General features: G+C 46.0%; 1 protein-coding gene across 1 annotated transcript in view; it reads left to right on the top strand.

Annotated features, from left to right (window-relative positions):
* Nucleotides 1-21,274, top strand: part of Disc1 (DISC1 scaffold protein) — a 211,010-nt gene that overhangs the window by 168,378 nt on the left and 21,358 nt on the right. The window contains exon 11 of the mRNA XM_040755305.1: nt 14,673-14,946. Within this exon, the coding sequence (XP_040611239.1) occupies nt 14,673-14,946 (274 nt within the window). The remainder of the gene's footprint in view (nt 1-14,672; nt 14,947-21,274) is intronic.

Here is a 21,274-nt window from a genome sequence, read left to right as displayed (position 1 = left end):
GCCTGATTGTACCTCACAAGGCCCCCAGAATCTGTCACTCTCTGCCACAAACCGGTCAGTCACCTGCTCTCTGACAGTAACTGAAGCAGTTGTTTCCAAAGGAACAGGGAGAAGGTTCTAGAATTGATGGGGGGATGTCCTTTGTATATATGTAAGCCAAGACCATGTGGAAATATATAGATTTATAGAAATGGGTTAATAAGTAGCCAATAAGTAGCCCTAATCGTTGGCCAATAGTTTAATAATTAGTATAGCATCTCTGTGTGTTTATTTGGAGCTGAAGTGGCAGGACCCAGTCAAGTAACATCCACAACATCGAATTTCTATATCATGCTTCCATTTTACTGGTTGAGATTTTTATATCTATTAGTGTCACATGTGTATGGTAGCACATGTATACCACATATGCAACAAATCCTGGAGGGCTTGGTTCAAATGATTTGATTCAGTGGACACATGATAAAAAACGAGAGACACATGGAAGAGAATGTGACTTGCTTTCTCAGCAAGGGAACTCCCCATTCCCACCTGCTTTGTCTTCATATCAGGAAGGAAGAGCAGGGGTGAACCTTGGAAAAGAAAAGTGGGTAGCATGTGATCCATCCCAGCATGCAGCACCCAGCGGTTCCAGCTGTTCTGACTGATCCATCCCCCTATCTACCTCCTAACAGGAGTTTGGCATAGTGGTGTGGAGTCCTTTGAGGTCCTTCAAATGGGTTCTTATTCCAAGCCACGCAAGGTCCTTGGCATCTGGAAGAATCCGTTTCAACCCACGTTGAATGTATTCCTAGTACTATGGATGGAAATGATTGTAAGCCCAGTAGCTGGGAAATACAGAGCTAGCTGCCCCAGGAGCCTGTCACCCCACACAAAGGAGAGGAATGCAGGTGTGTGGATGCCTGACAGCCTTAGATAGAGGGACGTTCAGTTTTCTTTCCTGATCAGTGTCTACCTTCACCCCTAATGGAGCTCTGTGTTCAGCTGTGACTCCGTTGGACAGGAGCAGGACCTAGGGTACAGGGGCTGGAAGAGGCAAAGCTCTTTAGGTCTCTAATTTGGCCAAAGTTCATCTTTCCTGCAGGGCACTGTTGAGCCTTCTTCATGTGACTCCTTCTAACTTTCCTGTCACCTGTCCACCTCTCCTTAGCCTCAGACCGTGTTACCCAGAGATCTGCCCTGTCCATCCATGTCTTGCCTTCTCATCACTTGCTTGCCTCTGAGTCATGAGCCTCCTGCCTCAGCTTCCCAAGTGCTAAGATTTCAGGACAATACCCTGCCTACCTTTAAATGACATAATTTCTAGGAAACATTCAAATAGAGAGTAGAGTTAGTAGCACAATCCTTTAATCCTAGCACTCACTCGGGAAGCAGAGGCAGGTGGATCTCATGAGTTCAAGAGCAGCCTTGTCTACAGAGTAGCCAGGGCTACACATTGAGACCCTGTTGCAAACCTAGCATAGCAATGGTCCTGGCTTTGCATGCCTGCACTGCTTTGTCTTTTGGGGCAGGACTTTGCTATCTCTAGAGAATCTAGCAGTGTTTCCCAGGGAAACAACACTTGTCCTGAAGTGTCCACCTAAGATGGAGCTGGTTCTGGCTGTGGAGCCTTCAGGACTCTGAGCTCTCCTATTAGAGTGACTCAGAAGCCACAACTCTCTAGTCCCAAGTGAAACACTTGTATTACAGGTGACAGTCAGAGTCCACCCTGATCTTCTCAGTACTGTTAACTAAAATAATGCACCAGGCACAGGAATTACCCTAAGGTTCTCATTTCTCTTGAGGCCTCATCTTTAACACAGGTAAGAAAACCTTAAAGCACAGCTAGACTATGTATTTTTCCATCCTCGAAATTGGTGACTGCAGTGTGTACCCTCAAATCCGGGGTCAGGCTAGAGGTGTCTTCAAGGAGGGGCTCATGAGGGAGCCTCATGGACCATCTCTCCTGGCTGCTGTGGAGGGCAGGGTAGCAGGTATGTGGGTTCAGGAATAAGACTGTCTAGATTTGAATGTGATCACTTCTGAGTGGTGACTGTTCACTAGACAATAAATCTCTTCAAGCCTCCTTTTTCTATCATAAAAACGAGACAATTACACAAGAAGATAAAGGATGCTTCTCATATACAATAATGACTGAATAAATGAGAGCTATTACTCATCAGTAGCAGTCTAACACCACAAAAATGATGGAATGAAAAAAACTCTACTTTGAGAGATGGGGCAATGGCTCAGCCAGTAAAGTACTTGATGTATAAGCACACTGACCTGAATTCAGTCCCCAGAACCCACATTTTAAGAAGCCAGATGTGATAGCATACACTTTAATCTCAGCACTGAGGAGGTAGAGATGTGAGTATTTATGGGGCTCCCTGGCCTCACCTCCTTTTCAAGTTCCAAGTCATGAGAGACCCTGTCTTAGAAAATAAGGTGGTTGGCACCCAAGGCTGTCCTTTGGCCTCTCCATGTACACACATGCTCATGCACACACAACAGTCACACAATTCCACACGGAAATCAATCCTTATTTTCTAAAAGCAAGAGAGACTCCCCATCTTCCTGGTGAGACTCAAGGTCGCGGCGAGTTCTCAGCCTCCGATATCTAAACAGTCTGCCATTTCTGCTGCCTGCCCTTTGGCCAGATGCTGACAGCTCCTGCAGAGGGTGAAAGGAACAGACATGTGGTGACGGAGTCCTTGTCAGTGGCTCTGACGGAGACTGAGAGCCTGCGGTGCTTTCCACACATAGCATCAACTGGCTGAGGTCCTGGACGCCTGCTGCCTTCACAGCCACACACCTGGCAGTGGAGTTTGTGAGGTGGAGAGCCATGACCTTGCATATCCCAGGCCCAGGGATCAGCTGTTTGTGCCTCCTGGGCTCTGTGTCTCTGCATAGTGACCCTTTGTGGGCCTCCAAGAGCACCTGGGGTTGTGACAGCTCCCCATTCTACCTCTCCTTTGATAGTTCACTGAGACAATGCAAATGTCATGGAGAGAAGAGGGTGTATAAAGACACAGAGACCTGAAGTAACCCTGAGCATCGTGCCAGGAGCACCACTGGGTGACATGGTGTCAGCTCTGAGTGAGTCCGTGTGAAGCAGGGTTGAGTGCTGTGGGGTTGAGAGCTGTCATTGTTTTCCTAGTCCTTGACATTTGTAACAGTTAAGTAGACATGAGGCTGTTTTTAGAGATAGCCTGTGTTGCATGGCTTTTCTTTGGGGCCAGTGAGCAAATATTCATTCACCCCAGATAGAGCCTCAGGGACAGATTAAGGAAACAATTCCACCCAAGTCCAACTTGGTGGAGCAATGAGTTTATTGGGCTTACTTACAGGCCCATGAGTGGGTGTCACAAGAACATGGCTGCTATTGGGAAGCTCCATCAACAGAGTGTCTACCATAGCAATTGTCAACCCTTAGACATTTCTAGGAAGAGCATGGGAATGGACTGATCTCATAAGGGTCTTACACAGTTCAGCACAGATGCTCTGATTCAAGGAGGCAGAGCCATGCCACACCAGAGGACACTTCCAAAATCCATATCACATTTCACCCTTCCCATTCCAGGGCAACTCTCATATGTTTAAAGACAATGATTCCTGGGTATAGTGGTGCAGCCTGTAATGCTAGCACTTGGAAGGTGAAGGTTGGAGGATTAGGGGTTCAAAGTCAGCCTTAGTTACCTACTGGGCATAGTGAATTTGAGGCTGTTCTAGGTTACCTGAGACCTGTCTCAAGAAAAGACACATAACAAAAAAGATAATTATTAATTAACAGAAAGTGTCCAATCTCAGATAAGTTTAATACACTCAAGGCAAAAGTTCAACTTGTGTTTTTTTGATGTGTTGGGCCAGGAATTGAGAAATCTTAAAGAGATGTTAAACTTGAGTCAATATATTGGTGGCAGTGATCCAATTTGTCTTTAATTAAATGAGAAGACTTTTAACATTCTTATTTTTAATGATTTATTTATTTCTTTATGTACACAGATGTTTTGCCTGCACATTTGTCTGTGTGAGGGTGTCGAATCACTTGGAGCTGGGATTACCGACAGTTATGAGTTGCCATATGGGTGATAGGAATTGAACCTGGGTCCTTGGGAAGAGCAGTCAGTACTCTTAAACTGCTGAGCTATCTCTCCAGTCCCGAGAAGACTTTTAAATGACTCAAGGAAGCATTGGGATTGCGTGATAGTCTAATTTGATAATGTGGCATGAACTGTGTGTGATACAGACACATGGGTTCTAAGATCCCTGCTTCTGGGGGGAGGTTCTCAGACACTCACTCTAGAGCAGTGGTTCCCAACCTTCCTAATGCTGCAACTCTTTAGTACAGTTCTTTATGTAGTGGTGATCCCCAGCCATAAAATGATTTTTGTTGCTACTTCATAACTATAATTTTGCTACTGTCATGAATCATAATGTTGATATCTGATATGTAAGATATCTGATGTGTGACCCTGTGAAAGGGTCATTCAACCCCAAAGGGGTTACAACCCACAGGTTGAGAACCCCTGCTCTAGGCTGTCAGTGACCCTGCTGGACTTCACCTGTGAGCCTGTGCCTCTGCCATGGCAAGGGCAGGGTTGACACAGCCTCATGCACAGGGTTCTCAGTCAGTCTGCTCCTGCTTCCCCCTGCCTTCCCCTGCTGCCTCCTGCCTTCCTTCCCCTGCTGCCTCCTGCCTTCTCCTGCTGCCTCCTGCCTTCCTTCCCCTGCTGCCTCCTGCCTTCTCCTGCTGCCTGCCTGTGTCACGAAGTTGCTGGTGGAGCATCAGTGATGAGGGAGGAGTCCCAGCTTCAAAGATACCAGGCTCCAGGGCATTATGGCTTGACCTCACACCAGGGTGGGGATCTAGATCCCTCATAGTAGCCAACTCAGGTGGAAACTACTGTCCCTCTGCTGCCGCCATAAAGTTGACATTTCTGGAACCAAGACAGTTTATGTGATTTTATTATGCAGTAAGCCCCAAAGGAGAACTCCCCAGCCTCATTCATCACGAAACTCAGCTGTGCTCCAGTGTATGAGGTTATAGGCATGTTTCAGCACAGCTGGCTTTCTGTGTGGCTGCTGGGGACCTGAACTCATACCTGTGCAGCAAGCACCTCACCTGCTGGCTGAGCCATTTCTCCAGCCCTATAGGTATTGTGCAGTGAGGTGCACTCACTCCAGTAGAAGCAATCACCACTAAACCTGATGACCTGAGATTGACCCTTGGGGCCCGCATGGTAGGAGAAAACTGACTTCTTCAAGTTGTCTTCTTAACCTCCACAAGTAAACCTTAGCACACCTGAGCATGTGTGTGTATGTGTGTGTGCATGTGTACGCACACATACACAAATAAATAAATAATTAAAATGTTATGTCTCCATTAGAAATCATATAATTATTTCCTGGACAAAGCCTAAGGAGAGAATCACAGAGATGTGACAACCACACAGAACCATCAGTCCGAGTTATCCCCTTTATTGTTCTGTAAAATCGACAGTAAGCAGTGCTGTGGGCTCCTCAGGGGCTCGCAGTGGCTGCATTCCACAGGCACAGGCCCATAGGATGCTTCGGATGACTCAAGCCTGTCTTCATTGATTCTTTTGTGTATTTCTTGATTCATTGCTCTCAGCGGAACTGCTTCTGATGATGGTGTTTGTCAGTGCTGGTGTTACAGGATGGAAGTGGCCCCAGAGGCTGGCGGTGGCACAGGTGTGCTCATTTGTGTGGCTCACTGGAGTGTGAAGGGGAGATGTGCTTTGAAGGGTGTCTTTCCCCTCCTGCTTGTCAGGTCTCCCCTGGAGTTTGCCTGACTCTGTCATCTCTAAGTGACTGCTTTGGATCCTTTCAGTAGGGGGAGGGGGCTAGTCAAGTTTAAGTGAAAATCTTGGAGTGAATGTGGTCCCATCTTGGTTTCCCAGAGTGTCAGCACCCAGGAGGGGCCAGTCATTTGAGACTGTGACATAGCATTTTCATCTACAAAGCTGACTGTCGAGGACCCTGACAAAAAGTTATGGCATAATCCTTTCTTGTTTTCAGCATTTTACGATGTGCTGGGCCATACTCACAGGTGTCCTGGGCCACACGCAGCATTCAGGCTGCAGGTTGAATATACCTGGTAGACACTTATACAGAAGCCTGGGACCTGGTTGTTACCCGAACCTCCTTTAGTCTGTCTAAGAACTCTTTTCTAACAGCCAGTGGACAAATGTTCAGATAGTCAAATCTCAAGAAAAATGAAGCTAATTTCAGGTGGGGAACAAGGAGTGTCCCAATATCTTGACTTCTTACAGTGCTTACACCACTGGCGTTTTGGCTTTTGGTCCACTGAAGCCTCACAGTATTGAGCACAGTCCTTGCTGTTGTTGATTTGGTGGATGCCTCCCTCCCCACCGGACCGTACAATCAAATGTGTGAACAGACTGCTTTTCATGGAAGGTAGAGAGACTGGATGGGTGCAGCGACAGGATGGTTAGGATTCCTTTCAGTATGGTTTGATGGACTCTGGGGTCCTTCAGTGCTAAACCCAGAGAAGGACAAACTTCAGAACTGTCTCTAAAGCGTGGAGAGAGAGCCTGAGAAGAGGGGATACAATCTTCACTGTCTCTGGTTGGGAGAAGAGAACAGAACAAAGCATGGGTCCAGTGCTGTGCCCTGTGACACTGGATATGGCTTATGTAACCTTGCACAGAGACTGCGATGCCACCACAGGCAAAAGGACAGTGGGGCACCTGGCTTTGCCTAAGGAGTTTAAGATCTCATGGCTGAGATTCAGAGAAACCCCAGTGTCCTCTGATGGGGCAGAGAGGTTGATGGTGGTTCATTCACCTTCCAGATTAGGTATTGTGTGCTCAGCACCAGTGGAAAACACACAGAGATGTAAACATTTGCTTGGAGAATGTCTTTCTGACACTTCAAGGTGTGTTTCCTGCCTCTGAGATGCCAGTCACCAGCCCCATCAGTCCTGCATTAGAATCGGAGGGAAACGATCCCCACAGCAAGAGACCCGCGGTTTGGTACATCCAGCGGAGATAATGTGACCAGCATGCAGTGGCACTGAATACTGATAAGGATGTGACAGGCCACGCTTAGACTTGATGTCACATTCAGATGGTAGCTGAGAGATGAAAAGCAAACAGAAATTAATCCCCCTCCAGGAATCTCATACACATTCACTTAGAGCTTGCCTGCCGCTCAGCGGTCTGTCTCCTGTTCTCCCCATTAATAACTATAATCAAATATCCATGATCGGCTTCCACCAACCGGGTAATTGCTTTTGCTTCCTCATTTTCTGGGATGGGCGATGTGTTCGCAAGATGGGGCAGTTGTGTAACTGTTCTGTCCATGTGAACTCCGGAAGTCAGCCGTGCCCTGCAGCTGTGGATGTCAGCCCACTTGCTCTCTGCGGAGTGAAGGAAGGAAGTAATTTTATTGTGCTATTTTTAGACTTCAATTTAGATTTCAGCCGTTATGATACTGTGTGCCTGGATAGATAGAGATGTCTGCACACAGTTCCTTGGTACATACAGTTCTGAGTCTGCCCTGGGCTCTGGCAGGTTCCAGGTTTCTTCTTAGCCTGTAGCTTCAGCAGTGTCCTGTCATGCTGGCCTCTTGTGCAGCTGAGGCCTGCTGGGTCATAGGGTGGTGGCACCTTCTGCATCTGCAGTGCTTGGCAGTCTCTGACGCTTCCATTTGCCTGAGAAGGTTCCATGTACTCTTTTCTGTGCATACGTAATGGGTAGCCCACAATTCCGCGTAAATAGACCCAGCTTATGGCCATCTTTGGAGTTGGAGACAATTTTCTAGAGGTGGTAGATGGAAGCTGTGACAGGAGTTGGTTTCCTAGCTCTCCAACCACCTTAAACCTTAGTAGAATTCCATTTTTTCAGGATTAGTGATGCGCTTGTCAGAAACACCGAGGGGTCGAGGGATGTGCCAGATGAACCCACCTGAGCCTGTTTGGTGTCATAAGTATTGTGCTGGGCCAATTCAGATCTCTTTGCATTTGAACTTTGTAGATACTGGGACACAGTGGTTATTGGCCCACAACTTACTCCTCACTGTCACAGTGTGTACCACAGAGCACCAACACTGATGTCACACACCACCACCTTGAACTAAACAGGTCCAAATATTGGGCTTTACCAAGATTTCCCAAGTGACTTACTAAAGTGATCTGTGTGCACATCAATCCCTTCCTCTTCTTCCTCTCCCTTTCTTCCTCTGCTTTCCCCTCCTTTCCTCTCCTTTCCCACCCTCTTCCTCCTCTCCCACCCACCTCCTCTTTCTCCTGCTCCTTCTCCTTTAAATTGAAAAACTTTTAAATAATCTGCTATGATCTAAATATCTATGTTCTGTCTCAATTAAAATGCCGATCCTTAATTCCCAGTGCAGAGGCCACCGGGGTGTGGTCCTTGCTTCTCCCACCTTGTGAGGGATGCAGCTAGACGGTGCCATTGTGAGGAGTTGTTCCTTCACCAGACACTAGATTTTCTGGTACCTTGATCTTATGTATAGTCAAACTTCAATATTTACATGTATACACATATATTCACATATATCTACATATGTCAAATAACTTGAAATTTGTATTTGGCTCTTGAGCACCTGAGAAGCCAACTAGAATGACCTATTCCATATTTACTCTGAGACTTTAATTTTTAATGTAGCCATTTCGTAACGGTTACTTAACAGGAAGGCATCGCTCTGTTAACCTTAATTAAGACGGATATGTTTCCAGCTTCCCTGGGTGTTTGTTCGGTTCATTAGGTCATTTCTGAGCACCTATGGTGAGTGACATCTTGCCAGTCTATATGCTTCCTGGAACTTAAAGGAGGGAGCATGAAATATTCAGGAACCTCTTTAAATATGAAGAGGAAGGCATGTATCTGGCCAATGGGATTGAATGGAATGTGGCTAACAGTGCTGCCAGATGCCATATGATTCAGAAGAAGGCAGGCATTATTTGGTGTGGGGTTTAGGAAGATATGGGTGATATGGGTTCTGATATTGGCCTTAAAGAACTGCTTAGATTGTTAAAATAATAAAAGCAATAGTAATAACAACAATAATAATGGTACTAGTAGTAAGAGTTGTTGGATTCCATGGCTTGTGTATGGAGGTCAGGACAGATTTTAAGAGTCACTTTTGTCCTTTCACTGTGGGTTCCAGGGATCGAACTTGGGTCATGCAGCTTGCACAAGCAAGTCCTGTCTTACCTGCTTACCAGTTATGGTTGGAATTTAGCAGGCGACAGCCTGAGGGAGTGAAAGGCACACAAAATAGTCATCTGTCATTAGAAACCATACATCTTTCCTGAAAGAGTGAAAGGGCCATCCTGATGGCATCTGAGGAATACACGGGCATCTGTATTGAAGAGTCCAGAGCAAGCAGAAACTCCCTTACTGACGTGTCGACCAGATTGTCTTCCGGGCAATCCTAGAGCCTGCCAAGTTGACGAGTGTCGTTACCTCTCACAATGGGAGTGTCTGAAGGCTTCGGTTCAGACCCTAAGCCATATACTTAATACTTTCTCTTGTAACTGTCAGTCCAATTATTTCTCTTTCCCACTTCACAGTGGTAAAACAGGACAAGCAAAAATGTAAACACCTGTTGTCCTACTTAGCTTTAACTATCCACTTAACACATCCTAAAATCACCTGAGAAGGGAGTCTGCTGAGGAATTGCCCAGATCAGATTGGCTCATGGGCCTGTCTGTGAGGGATTGACTTCATTAATTGATATAGGAGGGTCCAGCCCAGTGTGGACGGCACCATTCCCCAGGCAAATGGCCCTGGGCGATATAAAAAGTTATCTGAACATAAATCTGGAAGAGAGCCATCAAGAAAACATTCTCCATGATCACTGCTGCATTTCCTTGGTTGGAGTACCACTGTATGAAATAGCAAGCAGGCCTGCCTTTGAGTTCCTGCCCAGGGTTCCCTCAGTGGTGAACTATTGTAGTGTGTTGTTTTACTCTTGGTTTTTTGAGGGGCCCACCACCCAGCACCCAAATAAATAGACAAGGAGGCTTATTCTTACTTATGAATGCCCAGCCTTAGTTTGGCTTGTTTCTAGCTAGCTTTTCTTAACTTAACCCATATACCCTTTGCCTCTGAGCTTTTTCCTTTTCTTCTGTAAACTTACTGTTCACTATTACTCTATGGCTGTCTGGGTGGCTGGCCCCTGATGTCCTCCTCTCCTTGTTCTATCTTCTTCCTTTTTCTCATTTCTCTTCTATTTATCCTCTCTGACTGCCAGCCCCACCTGTCCTTGCTTCTACCTCGCTATTGGCCATTCAGCTCTTTATTAGGACCACTAGGTGTTTTAGACCGGCAAGGAATTACAGCTTCACAGAGTTAAACAAGTGCAGCATAAACAAAAGCCACACACGTTAAAATAATATTCTAACACAGACTGTGAAGTAAGCCAAATGAATACTTTCCTCCCATAAGTTGCTTTTGCTCAGCGTTTTATCACAACAGAAAGGGAAGTAGAACACCTGTTTCTGTGAGTTGTTCATAATCTGCAACTTTGGAAGTGCTTATGCAATCCATGGCCGGCTAGAATTTACCATAATAAGAAAGGAAAGCTAGTCATGCTTATGTGTGATTTCTGAGACACCTAGACTCCTTCACCTGCACAACAGAGATCTGCTCCAGCACAACCACCTCATTTTGCTCACAATTGGTGAGCCATAGATGTGGGAATGTCTTAGTAAGATAGACCCCGCCCCTCCCGCCACTCTCTCCTCTCCACCTCCATGGAAGTGTCTTCAGATCGCATGCTGACGTTAGCCATCAGATGAAGTTCCAGGGCCACTGCCTTTGGCCTGTCCAGCCTGGTGACTCCAGGATGGACAGCTGTCTTGCAGGGCAAGAGTCCAAGAAGTACTAGGTGGAAGCCATATGGCCTTCCTCTCTTGGCAGTTTTGAGCCTTGGTCCCACCAAGCTGACATGTGCTCTATGGACAAGGTTAGCCCAGATCCAGAGAGAGGATAAACACTAGACATCTGATTGCAGGAATGGCAGAGTTCAAAGTATGTTTTGGAATCTCTACTTTGTAGTCTAATTACTGCATTGTAAGGTTGTTTGGAAACTAAATGACAGAATGACCTAATATACCTGTGGCACCATCCAGTAACTGCAGATATGAAGCTTAGTCTTGATTGTCAATTTGGTTGGATCTGAGAAGTGACTAGGAGATTACACTACACCTCTGTGCTGTGGAATAATCCTTCGGAACACTATGTGAATATAATTTGCTTTGATAAACAAGCTGACTGGCCAATAGCTGAACAGGATTGATTTAGGCAGGAGAGTCAAACTGAGAATGACGGGAAGAGAAAGGGCAGAGTCAGAATAGTCACCAGTCAGAGGGAGAATGAATTGGACACAAAATGGGATAGAGGTAAAAGCCTGAGCCTTGGGGCAGCACAGAGATTAATGGAAATAGGTTAAGTTGTAAGAGCCAGTTAATAACAAGCCTGAGCTATAAGTTGAGAATTTATAGTTTACATTAGGTCTACAAGTCAGTCACTTGGGAAGCAGCTGTAGGTTATTTGGGAGCAGGTGGTCAGGACAGGAAAACTCTGCACACACCTCAGGGTGCATCTGTTAGGATGTTTCTAAAGATGAGTATAGGCTGGGTGCATGCTGGAAGTCTCAGTACTGGAGAAGCAGAGAAGGGCAGATCCCTAGGATATGCCAGTCAGTTGCCATAGCTGAAATGGCAAACTCCAGTTCAGTGAGAGACTCTTAAAAAGCAAGGTGCATAGTGACTGAGGAAGGAACTGGAGGTTGACCTCTGACCTCTACATGTGTGTCCACATACACACAATATAAGTTTAAGTTTCTTCCTTAGAAAGTAAATGACAGGGGCTAAGGAGATGGCTCAGTGGTTTAGAGTACTGGATATTTTTACAGAGGACCCAGATTCAATCTCCAGCACTTACTAGGCAGTCCACTGCTGTCTGTAACTCTAGCCAAGGGGATTGGATGTCCTTTTGTAACCATTGCTGGCACCAGGCACACATGTGGCTCACACATATATGTGTAGACAAAACATCCATACACATAAAATAATTTTTTTTGGTTTTTCGAGACAGGGTTTCTCTGTATTGTTTTGGAGCCTGTCCTGGAACTCACTCGGTAGACCAGGCTGGTCTCGAACTCACAGTGATCTGCCTATCTCATAAAATAATTTTTTAATTAATAAAAAAGAAATCAAAGAATAAAACTTAAACATTTATAATAATGGCATTTGCTCTCTATTGGAGATTAAGTTGCCCAGGAAATAGAAAGAATGCAGGTGCACATATCAGTGACTTCCACTGAGAGTTTAGAACCATCACCCTTTTCTCTGGATTGATGTTTTCCTCCATCATGGGTTTGTAAAAGGATCTGATGGTTTTCAAAGTTCCCAGAGATCAAGACAAAATGCTCTGTTCCTTTAAATGAGAGCAAATCAGGAGAGATGGGTTGGTGACAAGGGCTGAGATTGCAGACATCTATGTTAGAACTCAAGGTCCCCAGTTTGTTTTTGTTTTTGTTTGAGACAATATTTCACTCTAGCCCAGGGTAGTCCAGAAATCACTACGTAGTCAAAACTGGCATTGAACTGGCATTGAACTCACTATAATCCTTCTGCCTCCACCTCACAAGTACTGGGGTTACACCCAGGAGCCACCGTATCCAGGATGTTTCTACTTCTTCAGTAGAGAGGCAGGCTACCTCCCCCAATCCCTGCATGCCATCACCACCCCCAACAAAGCATGACCACACTCGGTCCTCCCGGGCGTATGGCATGGTTGTGGTTGATTGAGCTTTTACACCTCCTTTAACTTTTCAGAAAGTAAGAGCAGTACTGGGTCTCACATCTCTACCTCTAAGCTGCCTCATTACAGCTCAAAATCAGCCCTGGTCTCACAAAGCCAAGTGGCTCTGAGTCATTCATTGGTGTGGGGACACCAGACCTTGAGCAGAGACCCAATTTTTGTTAATGACCCAATTACTTTCCTGGCCAAGAAGAGCAGGCATTTCACCACTTACACACCAAACATGACTCTCTTTGGTACAAACAAATGCAAGGAGCAGATGTCTCAGAAACCCAACCTTTGAGGAAATGATCACATGGCCCACAAAGAGCACTCACATATTTGAATTACCTAATGGCTTGTGCCTCTGAAATTGGCACCTAGTCTTTGGCAAGTGTGTTCTAGAGCTAGCTCAGGACTAGTCTCACATTCACTTAGACAGGAGACACACCATATTTCATTGTCATGACATTCCAGGAGTTAACATGTAGAAAGTTGTTGAGCCTTAAGAGATCTGCAGCTTGTCCCATGATTCCCACTGGCCATATCCCATGATTCCCACTGGCTCATACGGCTCAGGAGATACAGAGGAACTTTGACAGCTTTGGGACCCAAACTGGAAAGCATTCTAGTGAGTATCTTCATTTAAAGAGGCAAGCAAGAGGGAAGACAGAGGTTATACATTAGGTCTGCAGGATGGTAAAGTTATAAATTCTGGAAATCAGTCCCATGCCAGCTTAATAAATATTAAAGATCAGCAAGTCTGATAGCAAGTTCATAAGACTCTTAAAATAACTTTCTGGGTTTTTGTGTATTTAATACTTGAAGATTTAAATGTACATATATGGATATGGTTGGAGAATTGCTCAGACAAAAATATAGCGTCTTTAAGTACCCAAATGAGAACATTAAGAGAGCAAGAAGAAAGGTCAGAAGGAGAAAAATGAGGCAGGATCTCAAGAGAATCGATAAAAGGTAAGATAATAAATCCACAGAACGGAGAAAGAAGATATAGAGATAAGAACGAAAGCCGATGAGATCAAGACTACAAATCAATACCAAGGATTGATGAAGCAAGCGGTGCTTCTTCTAAACAACTAATAAAATCATGTCTGTGTTATTTTCCTATTGCTGTGGAAAGACACCAAGAGCAAAGCAACCTATAGAAGAAAGACTTTATTGGCTTACAGTTTCAGAGGGTGAGTCCATGGCCAACCATGGCAGGGAGCATGGCAGCAGGCAGGCAGGCAGGTGCTGAAGAACAGCTGAGAGCTTACCTCTGATTCACAAGCAGGAAGGAGGGAGGGAGGGAGCAAGGAAAGGGAGAATGAGCACTCATTTGGAATGTCGTGTGTGTGTGTGTGTGTGTGTGTGTGTGTGTGTGTGTGTGTGTGTGTGCGCGCGCATGCGCGCGCGAACGCTACTGAGCAGAGTGGGATGGCAGGTCGCATTAGGTCCCTACTGGCCTGGGCCAGGTTATATGTGTGTCAGTGGGTAAGGATTTCCTAGTGGGATGACATTCCAGGTATTAGAAAAGCACCTGCAGAAGTCTGCCATTAGGCAGAGATGGCAGGTTTGTTGACGTAAGAGATCCACCAGGAATAGAGGGCCGGATGTGCCATACTAGGTAGCTGTTCTTGGAAGAACAAATGGGATTCTGGGTGTCCTTGCTGACCAGACAGCTAAGAAGGACCCATATGGGTATCACTGTGACTAGAGACACACAGCTTTTGATTCCTCTAAGTCTCCGGGTTGATGTTTTGTCTCTATAAAATGATGTTGTGGAGTGTAAGATGGCCCCCTGACACTGACACACTGTCAGTGGGTAGCATGAGCCATTGCCAGGCTAGTTTCCGTGACTGCTTCCCTCTGTCTTAGCTGCAGGTGTCCACTGCTTGCAAGAGTGTGGAAAGCCGACTTGGAGGCTTGTCAGCTGCTGCTGCAGAGTCTGTGGCTCCAGGAAGCAGGCATCAGCCCACATGCAGAAGATGAGAAGCAGGTGGACAGCACAGAAGAGGCCACCTGGACAGCCACCCTGGCTGCCCATCCCAGACCCCATCCCGAAGAGGAGAAGACCCCCTTGCAGGTGCTCCCTGCATGGAACACTCAGTCAGCCTCCTTACCACACCGTGCTGGAGGCCAACAGAAAGAGGTTTGTCCTATGTATGTGTGGCTTTGTCAGGGGTCCGTTGTGGGGATGAGAACAAACAGAACTGGGGGGGGGGTGCTATAGATTCTCACAAAGTTCCCAAAACTTCATGTAACTCTTTAATGTGATAACAAAATAGTATGTAACTTTTTGAAGCTTAAAACCTAGAAGAGCAAAGAGAAAAGCTTAGAACATTAGCTTTCTTTTTAATCCTAGTTTAGATGGTGCCTTTGTTCTAATTCATTCTAGAATAAGGAAGTTAATAATGAATTGTATATAGTATACACTATGCATCGTATATAACACAGGTTGTTTTATAGACTGTATATCATATATATTTCATTGTATTTCTTGAGCCTATAGATTATAATGTATCATTTATAAATTCAAACATTCATAAATGTACAAATGGTATCAGTTTTACCAAAAAACAGATCATGATGAATGTTTGTGGTTCCTTTTTTCATGAAACCAAAGGAAAACAAACAGCACAGAGCCCTGTTGTTTGGCCTGATGTGTGCATTTCCATTAGATCATGATATTACTTAATCCTGACAAGTGGAGAAGGCTCCCTCGCTCCACCCCTCACTTTCCCAACTTTCTATCCTGCTCCTGCCCGAAGTCCAGAGGGGCTCCCTGGCTGCATGTCTTCCCTCTGATGCTTCCAAGCTCCTTGTTTGGTGGCTTCTGGGTATTCCATCAGGTCCCATAAGTTCTATAAGGGAAGAAGTTGGCTACAGCTGCTGTCCAACTCATGCTATATCTCACCTTGACTTTTCAAATCCCATAGCTCCCCTTCCTTTGTCTTTGCCAAAACTCAATGAGATGGGAGAGTGGGTGGGGAAATCCCCCCTGCCAACCCACAGGGTCTCCTGCCCCTGGATAGGATTAGAGCCATTACATTACAGACCCTGTGCCCTGTAACAACGAGTCACTGTGTCTGTGCTGTCTGAGGACTGGCTCTGGTCTTGCATTTGAACACATGTCCCCATGGGAAGATGAGCAGTGCCAAAGTCACTCTGGGTCCCTGCCAGCTCAGCTGGGTAGGCTTTAAGGAGAACCCTTATGATACTGAATATTCTCTCTGGAATTGCAGCATAGTTTGTCAAATACTTAGCAGATTCTCAGGGAGCCAGCATTGCACTGGGAAGGCCATAGTAAACCATGAGCCTATTCCAGGAGCCTGAAACCAGCAGAACCTCCTAAGGGTAAGATGGCAGTATTTTGCTATAATTGTTTTATTTTAAAGCATGTGTTGCTGCTAATCTCTGACCATGTCTAATTTATAAATCAGGCTTTGTCACAGGTGGGTATACATAAGAAAAGCTGCTTTACTTAGGTTTGATGCTGTCTGTGGTCTCAGGTATGCACTGAAGGGTCCAGGAACATTGTCCCTATGGAGAAGCTGTGACTGTATCATTCTTTGGATTCACAAGTGTCATAGATCTTAAGATGATAGATGTTTTTGGGGAAGGACAAAAATGATGGGATCAGAGAGCAGGTCTCATTGCCTGGAAGCTGGGAAGTAGTGACAGACGTGCTTTCTGTCTTGTGGTGTAGCCACTATGTGTATAGATATAGCCATCTGAATCATGGATTTACAGCAGAAAAGAAATTGCACATAACTTTCCAGAACTGACTAAAAATTTAATGTGACGTATGCCTGCTTAAAATCAGGGCTGTATATGAAACGGGGGACTTACCTCAAGATCCAGAGAGTTCACAGGAGGAGAGGGCTCAGCTTGGAGTCTCTGCTCAGGTTCCATTTCTGCTGCAGGGAGGCTGCACCTCCTCATCCACTGACACAACAGCAGCAACAGTGTGGGCTGGAGGGATGGCTCAGTGGGGTAGAGTGTTTGCTGTGTGAGCATGAGAACTTGAGTTCAATTCCAAGCACCCACATGAAAGGCTGGGCAAGGTAGTATAAGCTTGTAATCCCAGCACTAGAGATGTGGACACTGGAGTACCACTGGCTTTGCCAGCCTTGCCAAATTGGTGAACCTCAGGGCAGTAAGAGACCCTGTCTCGAGAAAACAAGGAGGACTGGCAGCTGAAGCTGACTTCTGGGCTCCGTATGCACACACACACACACACACACACACACACACACACACACACACACACACACACGCGCGCGCGCGGTCTCCCTGTGCAGACACAAATACCTATGCACACCCTTCTCACCATGCATGAACATACATACAAACTCTCACACACACATACCTGCACATACACACTCAGACACATACAAAAATAACAATGGCCACAAACATCAAGAGAGAATAATCAGAACTAAGTTTCTAGAGGCATTAATTACTTTTCCTGTACCCATGACCAACGCCTGACAGAAACAAGAGAAGAGAGAATGCCTTTGGCTCACTATTTCAGAGACCTCAGCCTGTCATGGGGAGGCATGCATGACCAGGGCAGGCTATATCACATTGGGCCATCTCTCTTGTCTTGTCATTTGTAGTGCCTGTACATGTGGTAAAGCCTGGCTCCTGTTAATTTCTGTATCTCTGGTGCTCTGGAGGTCACAACACCTAAAGCACTCTTTGATAATCTACCTTGCTGGCATTGTCAGGAGGCAAAAGTGAGCAATGAATGAGAGAGATGCCTAAACTCTTTAAACAGGCTGTGGGGGAGAACCTTGCTTGTGTTTGCTGGGAGGTTTTAGACCACTGAGCCTCAGAGGTGTGAGAGTTGGGGGTCTCCTGGTGAAGATGGTTTTGTCTTCCTGTCTTGCTTTTCAGTGGCTATTGAAGTCTGAGGGATGATGTGTTTATCTTGAGGCAAAATGTTCCTTTGCTTTGCAGCTCCAGGTATGTTTGGCTTTGCAAGATGCTGCTGGGCTGGGCTCCACCCGTTACCCCCCCCACACACACACACACTGGTTTTCCTATTGAAGCATGACACCCTGGGGGTAGGCAATTGCTTTTCAATCCAAATCTTCCATGGCAAATCGAGGGCTTCTTACAGAGGTCCACAGGGAGATGGTTTCAAAGCCTTTCCTGAGCTTATCTGACGGGCACAGTGATATGCATTTTGAAGACACATTGTTCAGGGAGTGCTTTGTCGCTTTGGAACACCAGCCCTGTGGCTGAAGGTCCCCACCAGGCTACTCAATGCCATTGCCTTCATTCTGCAACTGAGTCCATGAAGGCGAGGCCCTTTGCTTGAGGCTTTGTTCCAGAAGGAAGTCAGCAGCCCAGCTAAGGGCTGCATGGGTGTGCCCAGATTGTGAGAGTCTTTTTCTTTCCAATGTCCAGAGAGCTCCCTGCAGAGCCTTTAGCTATGGTTGGCCCCAGTTTATAGTTGGTACTGACATTGCCCAGGAACCAGGCAGAAGCTGGGGCAATCAGCATATCAGGTTCCTGTACTGAAGGGGTACTGCCCAATACCTTTGGGATTCTTTCTTTCCTGACTATAGCCTGCCCCCTCCGGCTGTTTTCTGATCCACTAATGAACTCCTCTCCTGCCTTATTCCCTGGGCAGCATGGCTGCCTCTGCTCTCCCTCCCAGCTGTGTCCTTTCCAAGCCATAAGCTGCCGTCAAGCAAGCTAAATTAAGCTAGAGAGAAGCTGCCATCATGGAGGGATCATGTGCAGGCCTTTAGGCACCGGAATGTTGCTACTGATTTCTGTAAGCAAAGGAATCGACAATAAAGACAAATGCAGACACTGTAGTTTTATCCTTTCTGAGTCTACATCCAGAATGTTAGGGGTGGGAGATGAGGAATGCTTCCCCGGCCATCAGAGGATCATGGCTGATACTCCTCTCACAGAAGACAGGTTGACAAGGGGAAAAAGTGACAAATTTATTTAATCAAAGTTTTATGAGACACAGGAGCCTTTGAAATAGCCCAGTGACTCAGGGAAAGCTCTGGCTTTTTGTCTTTTTTTTTTCCAAGGTTAGGGAGAATAAGCAGTGGGTTTGGACAAGAAATGTCCCTCTGAAGTTCTTGTGTTAGGGCTTGACATCAGCTGGTGACAATTTATTGAGAAGCTGAGGTAATTTTAGCAGGTGCAGCCTAGCACTAGGTAACTGGGAGGAGGTGAGGGTAACCTTTGAGGGTATGTCACCCTGACTATTGTGCTTTGAGTGTGAAATGTTCCCTATAGGCTGGTGGGTTTGAACATTTGCTCTCCTGGCGCTGTTTGGGGGGTTGGAACCTTTAGGTGGGTGAGTCTCCTTGAGGAAGTAGGTTACCGGGGGCAAACCTTGAGGTGTTGTACTTCCTGTTCCTGACCCTACTTCCTGTCCATTCTCTGCCAACTAGAGATGCAATGTGACTAGTCAGCCTCCCATCCCTTCCACCACGTCTTCCTCAGCCATGGTGAGTGGGTGACACCAACCCCTGGCTACAGTCCTGGATTGTATAAGCAGAGAAAGGGACCCGAGCCATGGGTACCACACATTCATTGTTCTTTGTTTGCTGACTGTGGGTGCAATGTGACCACAGCCTCTGTGACTTCCACATCATGATGGACTATAACCTTGACCTGTGATGTAAAATAAACCCTTTCTCCCATTAGTTGCTTTTCTCTCATATTTTTTCTTCACAACAACAAACAAGAAAGTAAGACACAATGCAAGAATGTGAAAAGGTTCCTTTCCTGCAAACCCATGGCTATCAAGATCTGTCCAAGCACGTGGAGACAAGCAGCCAGTATTGAATCTTCAAACTGATGAGCCTAATTAAACCCTTCGTCTGCTTATGTCATGTATGAGTGTCACTGAGAAGTCACAATGCAGGGCATTGATATGGGGAGTCCGTTCCCATTGCTGTGAATAACCTTGGTTTTGTGGCTCTGAAAACTTTGGAACTAGTTTGCTGCATGAATTTGGAAGAGTTTGGAGGTGTAAGTTGGAGAAACTCTAGAACACTGAAAGCAAAGCTGAATGGTCAATACTGGTAGAAATTCAGAAAACTAGACCATACCTCTGAGTCTCAGGAATTCATGCTACTTTCTGGAAAATCCAGGAGCTAAACCAAATCCTGTCTCTCTTGAGTTAACAATAGCCAGTACTCTGAGCTCCCCAGTGCAGATAGATGCAGAGAACTCACTGTGCTTGCACCACAGAGTAGATTTAGGGAAAACTACTGAGCAGGGATGATCGATGCTGCCTGCTCTGATTCTCCTTCAGCCATCTCCGTAGCATTGCTTCTCCTGTGTGGCCATGTCTGCCTGCAAGGAGCATCTTTTCCAGATACTAAAAACACACATACTGAGGGGTGTGTCAAAGGGTGTGTCAAGTGACTTTCAAGGGACCCTTCCTGCATAAGCCTTACCTACAAGCTGACACCCACAGTTTCCAATTGGGTCATCTTTAAAGTGGACATAACACTTAAGAAGCACTCACAGCCATCTCCAGTCTCCTCTCCCCATCTCTCTAATATTATTGCACCTTTCCAAGGTTTTTCACTTTAAGAACATAGATAAGAACTTTGTTTTCACATTAATATTGTGCTGTTTTATATGGAACACATTTAAATTATATAATTAGGATTTTAAGTACAATTGGCATAAATAGGCTTAGAAACCATTCAACCAATAAGAAAGCAAGTTCTCTGCCTTCCAGCCTAGCCTTGGCCCCTGGGTGTGATGGAGGGAGCAGGTGGGTAAGGGAGGGCTTCCTCTAGCCAGAGAGTGGTTCCTGCTGGTCCTTTTCTGTTAATTAAAGTCCCTGCCTGCTGTCAGCCTCCTTCACCTGCCCCAGGGAAGGAAGTTGGTTCCTCTGATCTTCCTTCTTCCTGTACTTTTGGAAACGTGTGGAATCGCTCTTTGTGCTCCGGGGCCCAGGATGAACGTATCTCTACACTTCTTCCATTAATTAAGCATAGCTCAGTGCTTCCGAGAAAACAACCTCAGGGCTCCTGGAGTCTTCCACCATGGAAACTCTTTGTCATTTGCTGGCCAAGCCCGAGGGTTAGATGGACAGCAGGGTGGTCACAGTCACCACAGGGTGGCAGGGACACATTCACACATTGGCAGCACAGGCTTCACTAACAACCCACAAATGCACATTGGTGCCTTTTGAGCAGCTGAGAGATTTTTATCCCAGGGTTTCCTGTTTCTAGAAATGAACTTACAGTCTATCCTTCATCATACCCAGGCCATGTCTAATTCCCCAACAGGACCAAGACAGTTAGGGACAGTGTTTTCTTGTCCCTCAAAGGCTAGTCGTAAGCCGGGACTGACTATCCAGGCTAGTTAGCATCAGGCAAGAGACCTGGCTGAGTGGATCCTTTACGTCTACCCAAGGTGTTCTACCCTTCCTTTCCAATGAATAGTTTAACGTCTTTCTGTCTGTCCTCACTGGCCGCCTG

This window comes from Mesocricetus auratus, unplaced genomic scaffold (genome assembly GCF_017639785.1).
Source record: "Mesocricetus auratus isolate SY011 unplaced genomic scaffold, BCM_Maur_2.0 Super-Scaffold_100013, whole genome shotgun sequence".
NCBI lineage: Eukaryota > Metazoa > Chordata > Mammalia > Rodentia > Cricetidae > Mesocricetus > Mesocricetus auratus.
The sequence above is the reverse complement of the archived record's forward strand: the minus strand, read 5'-3'. Positions and strand labels throughout refer to the sequence as shown.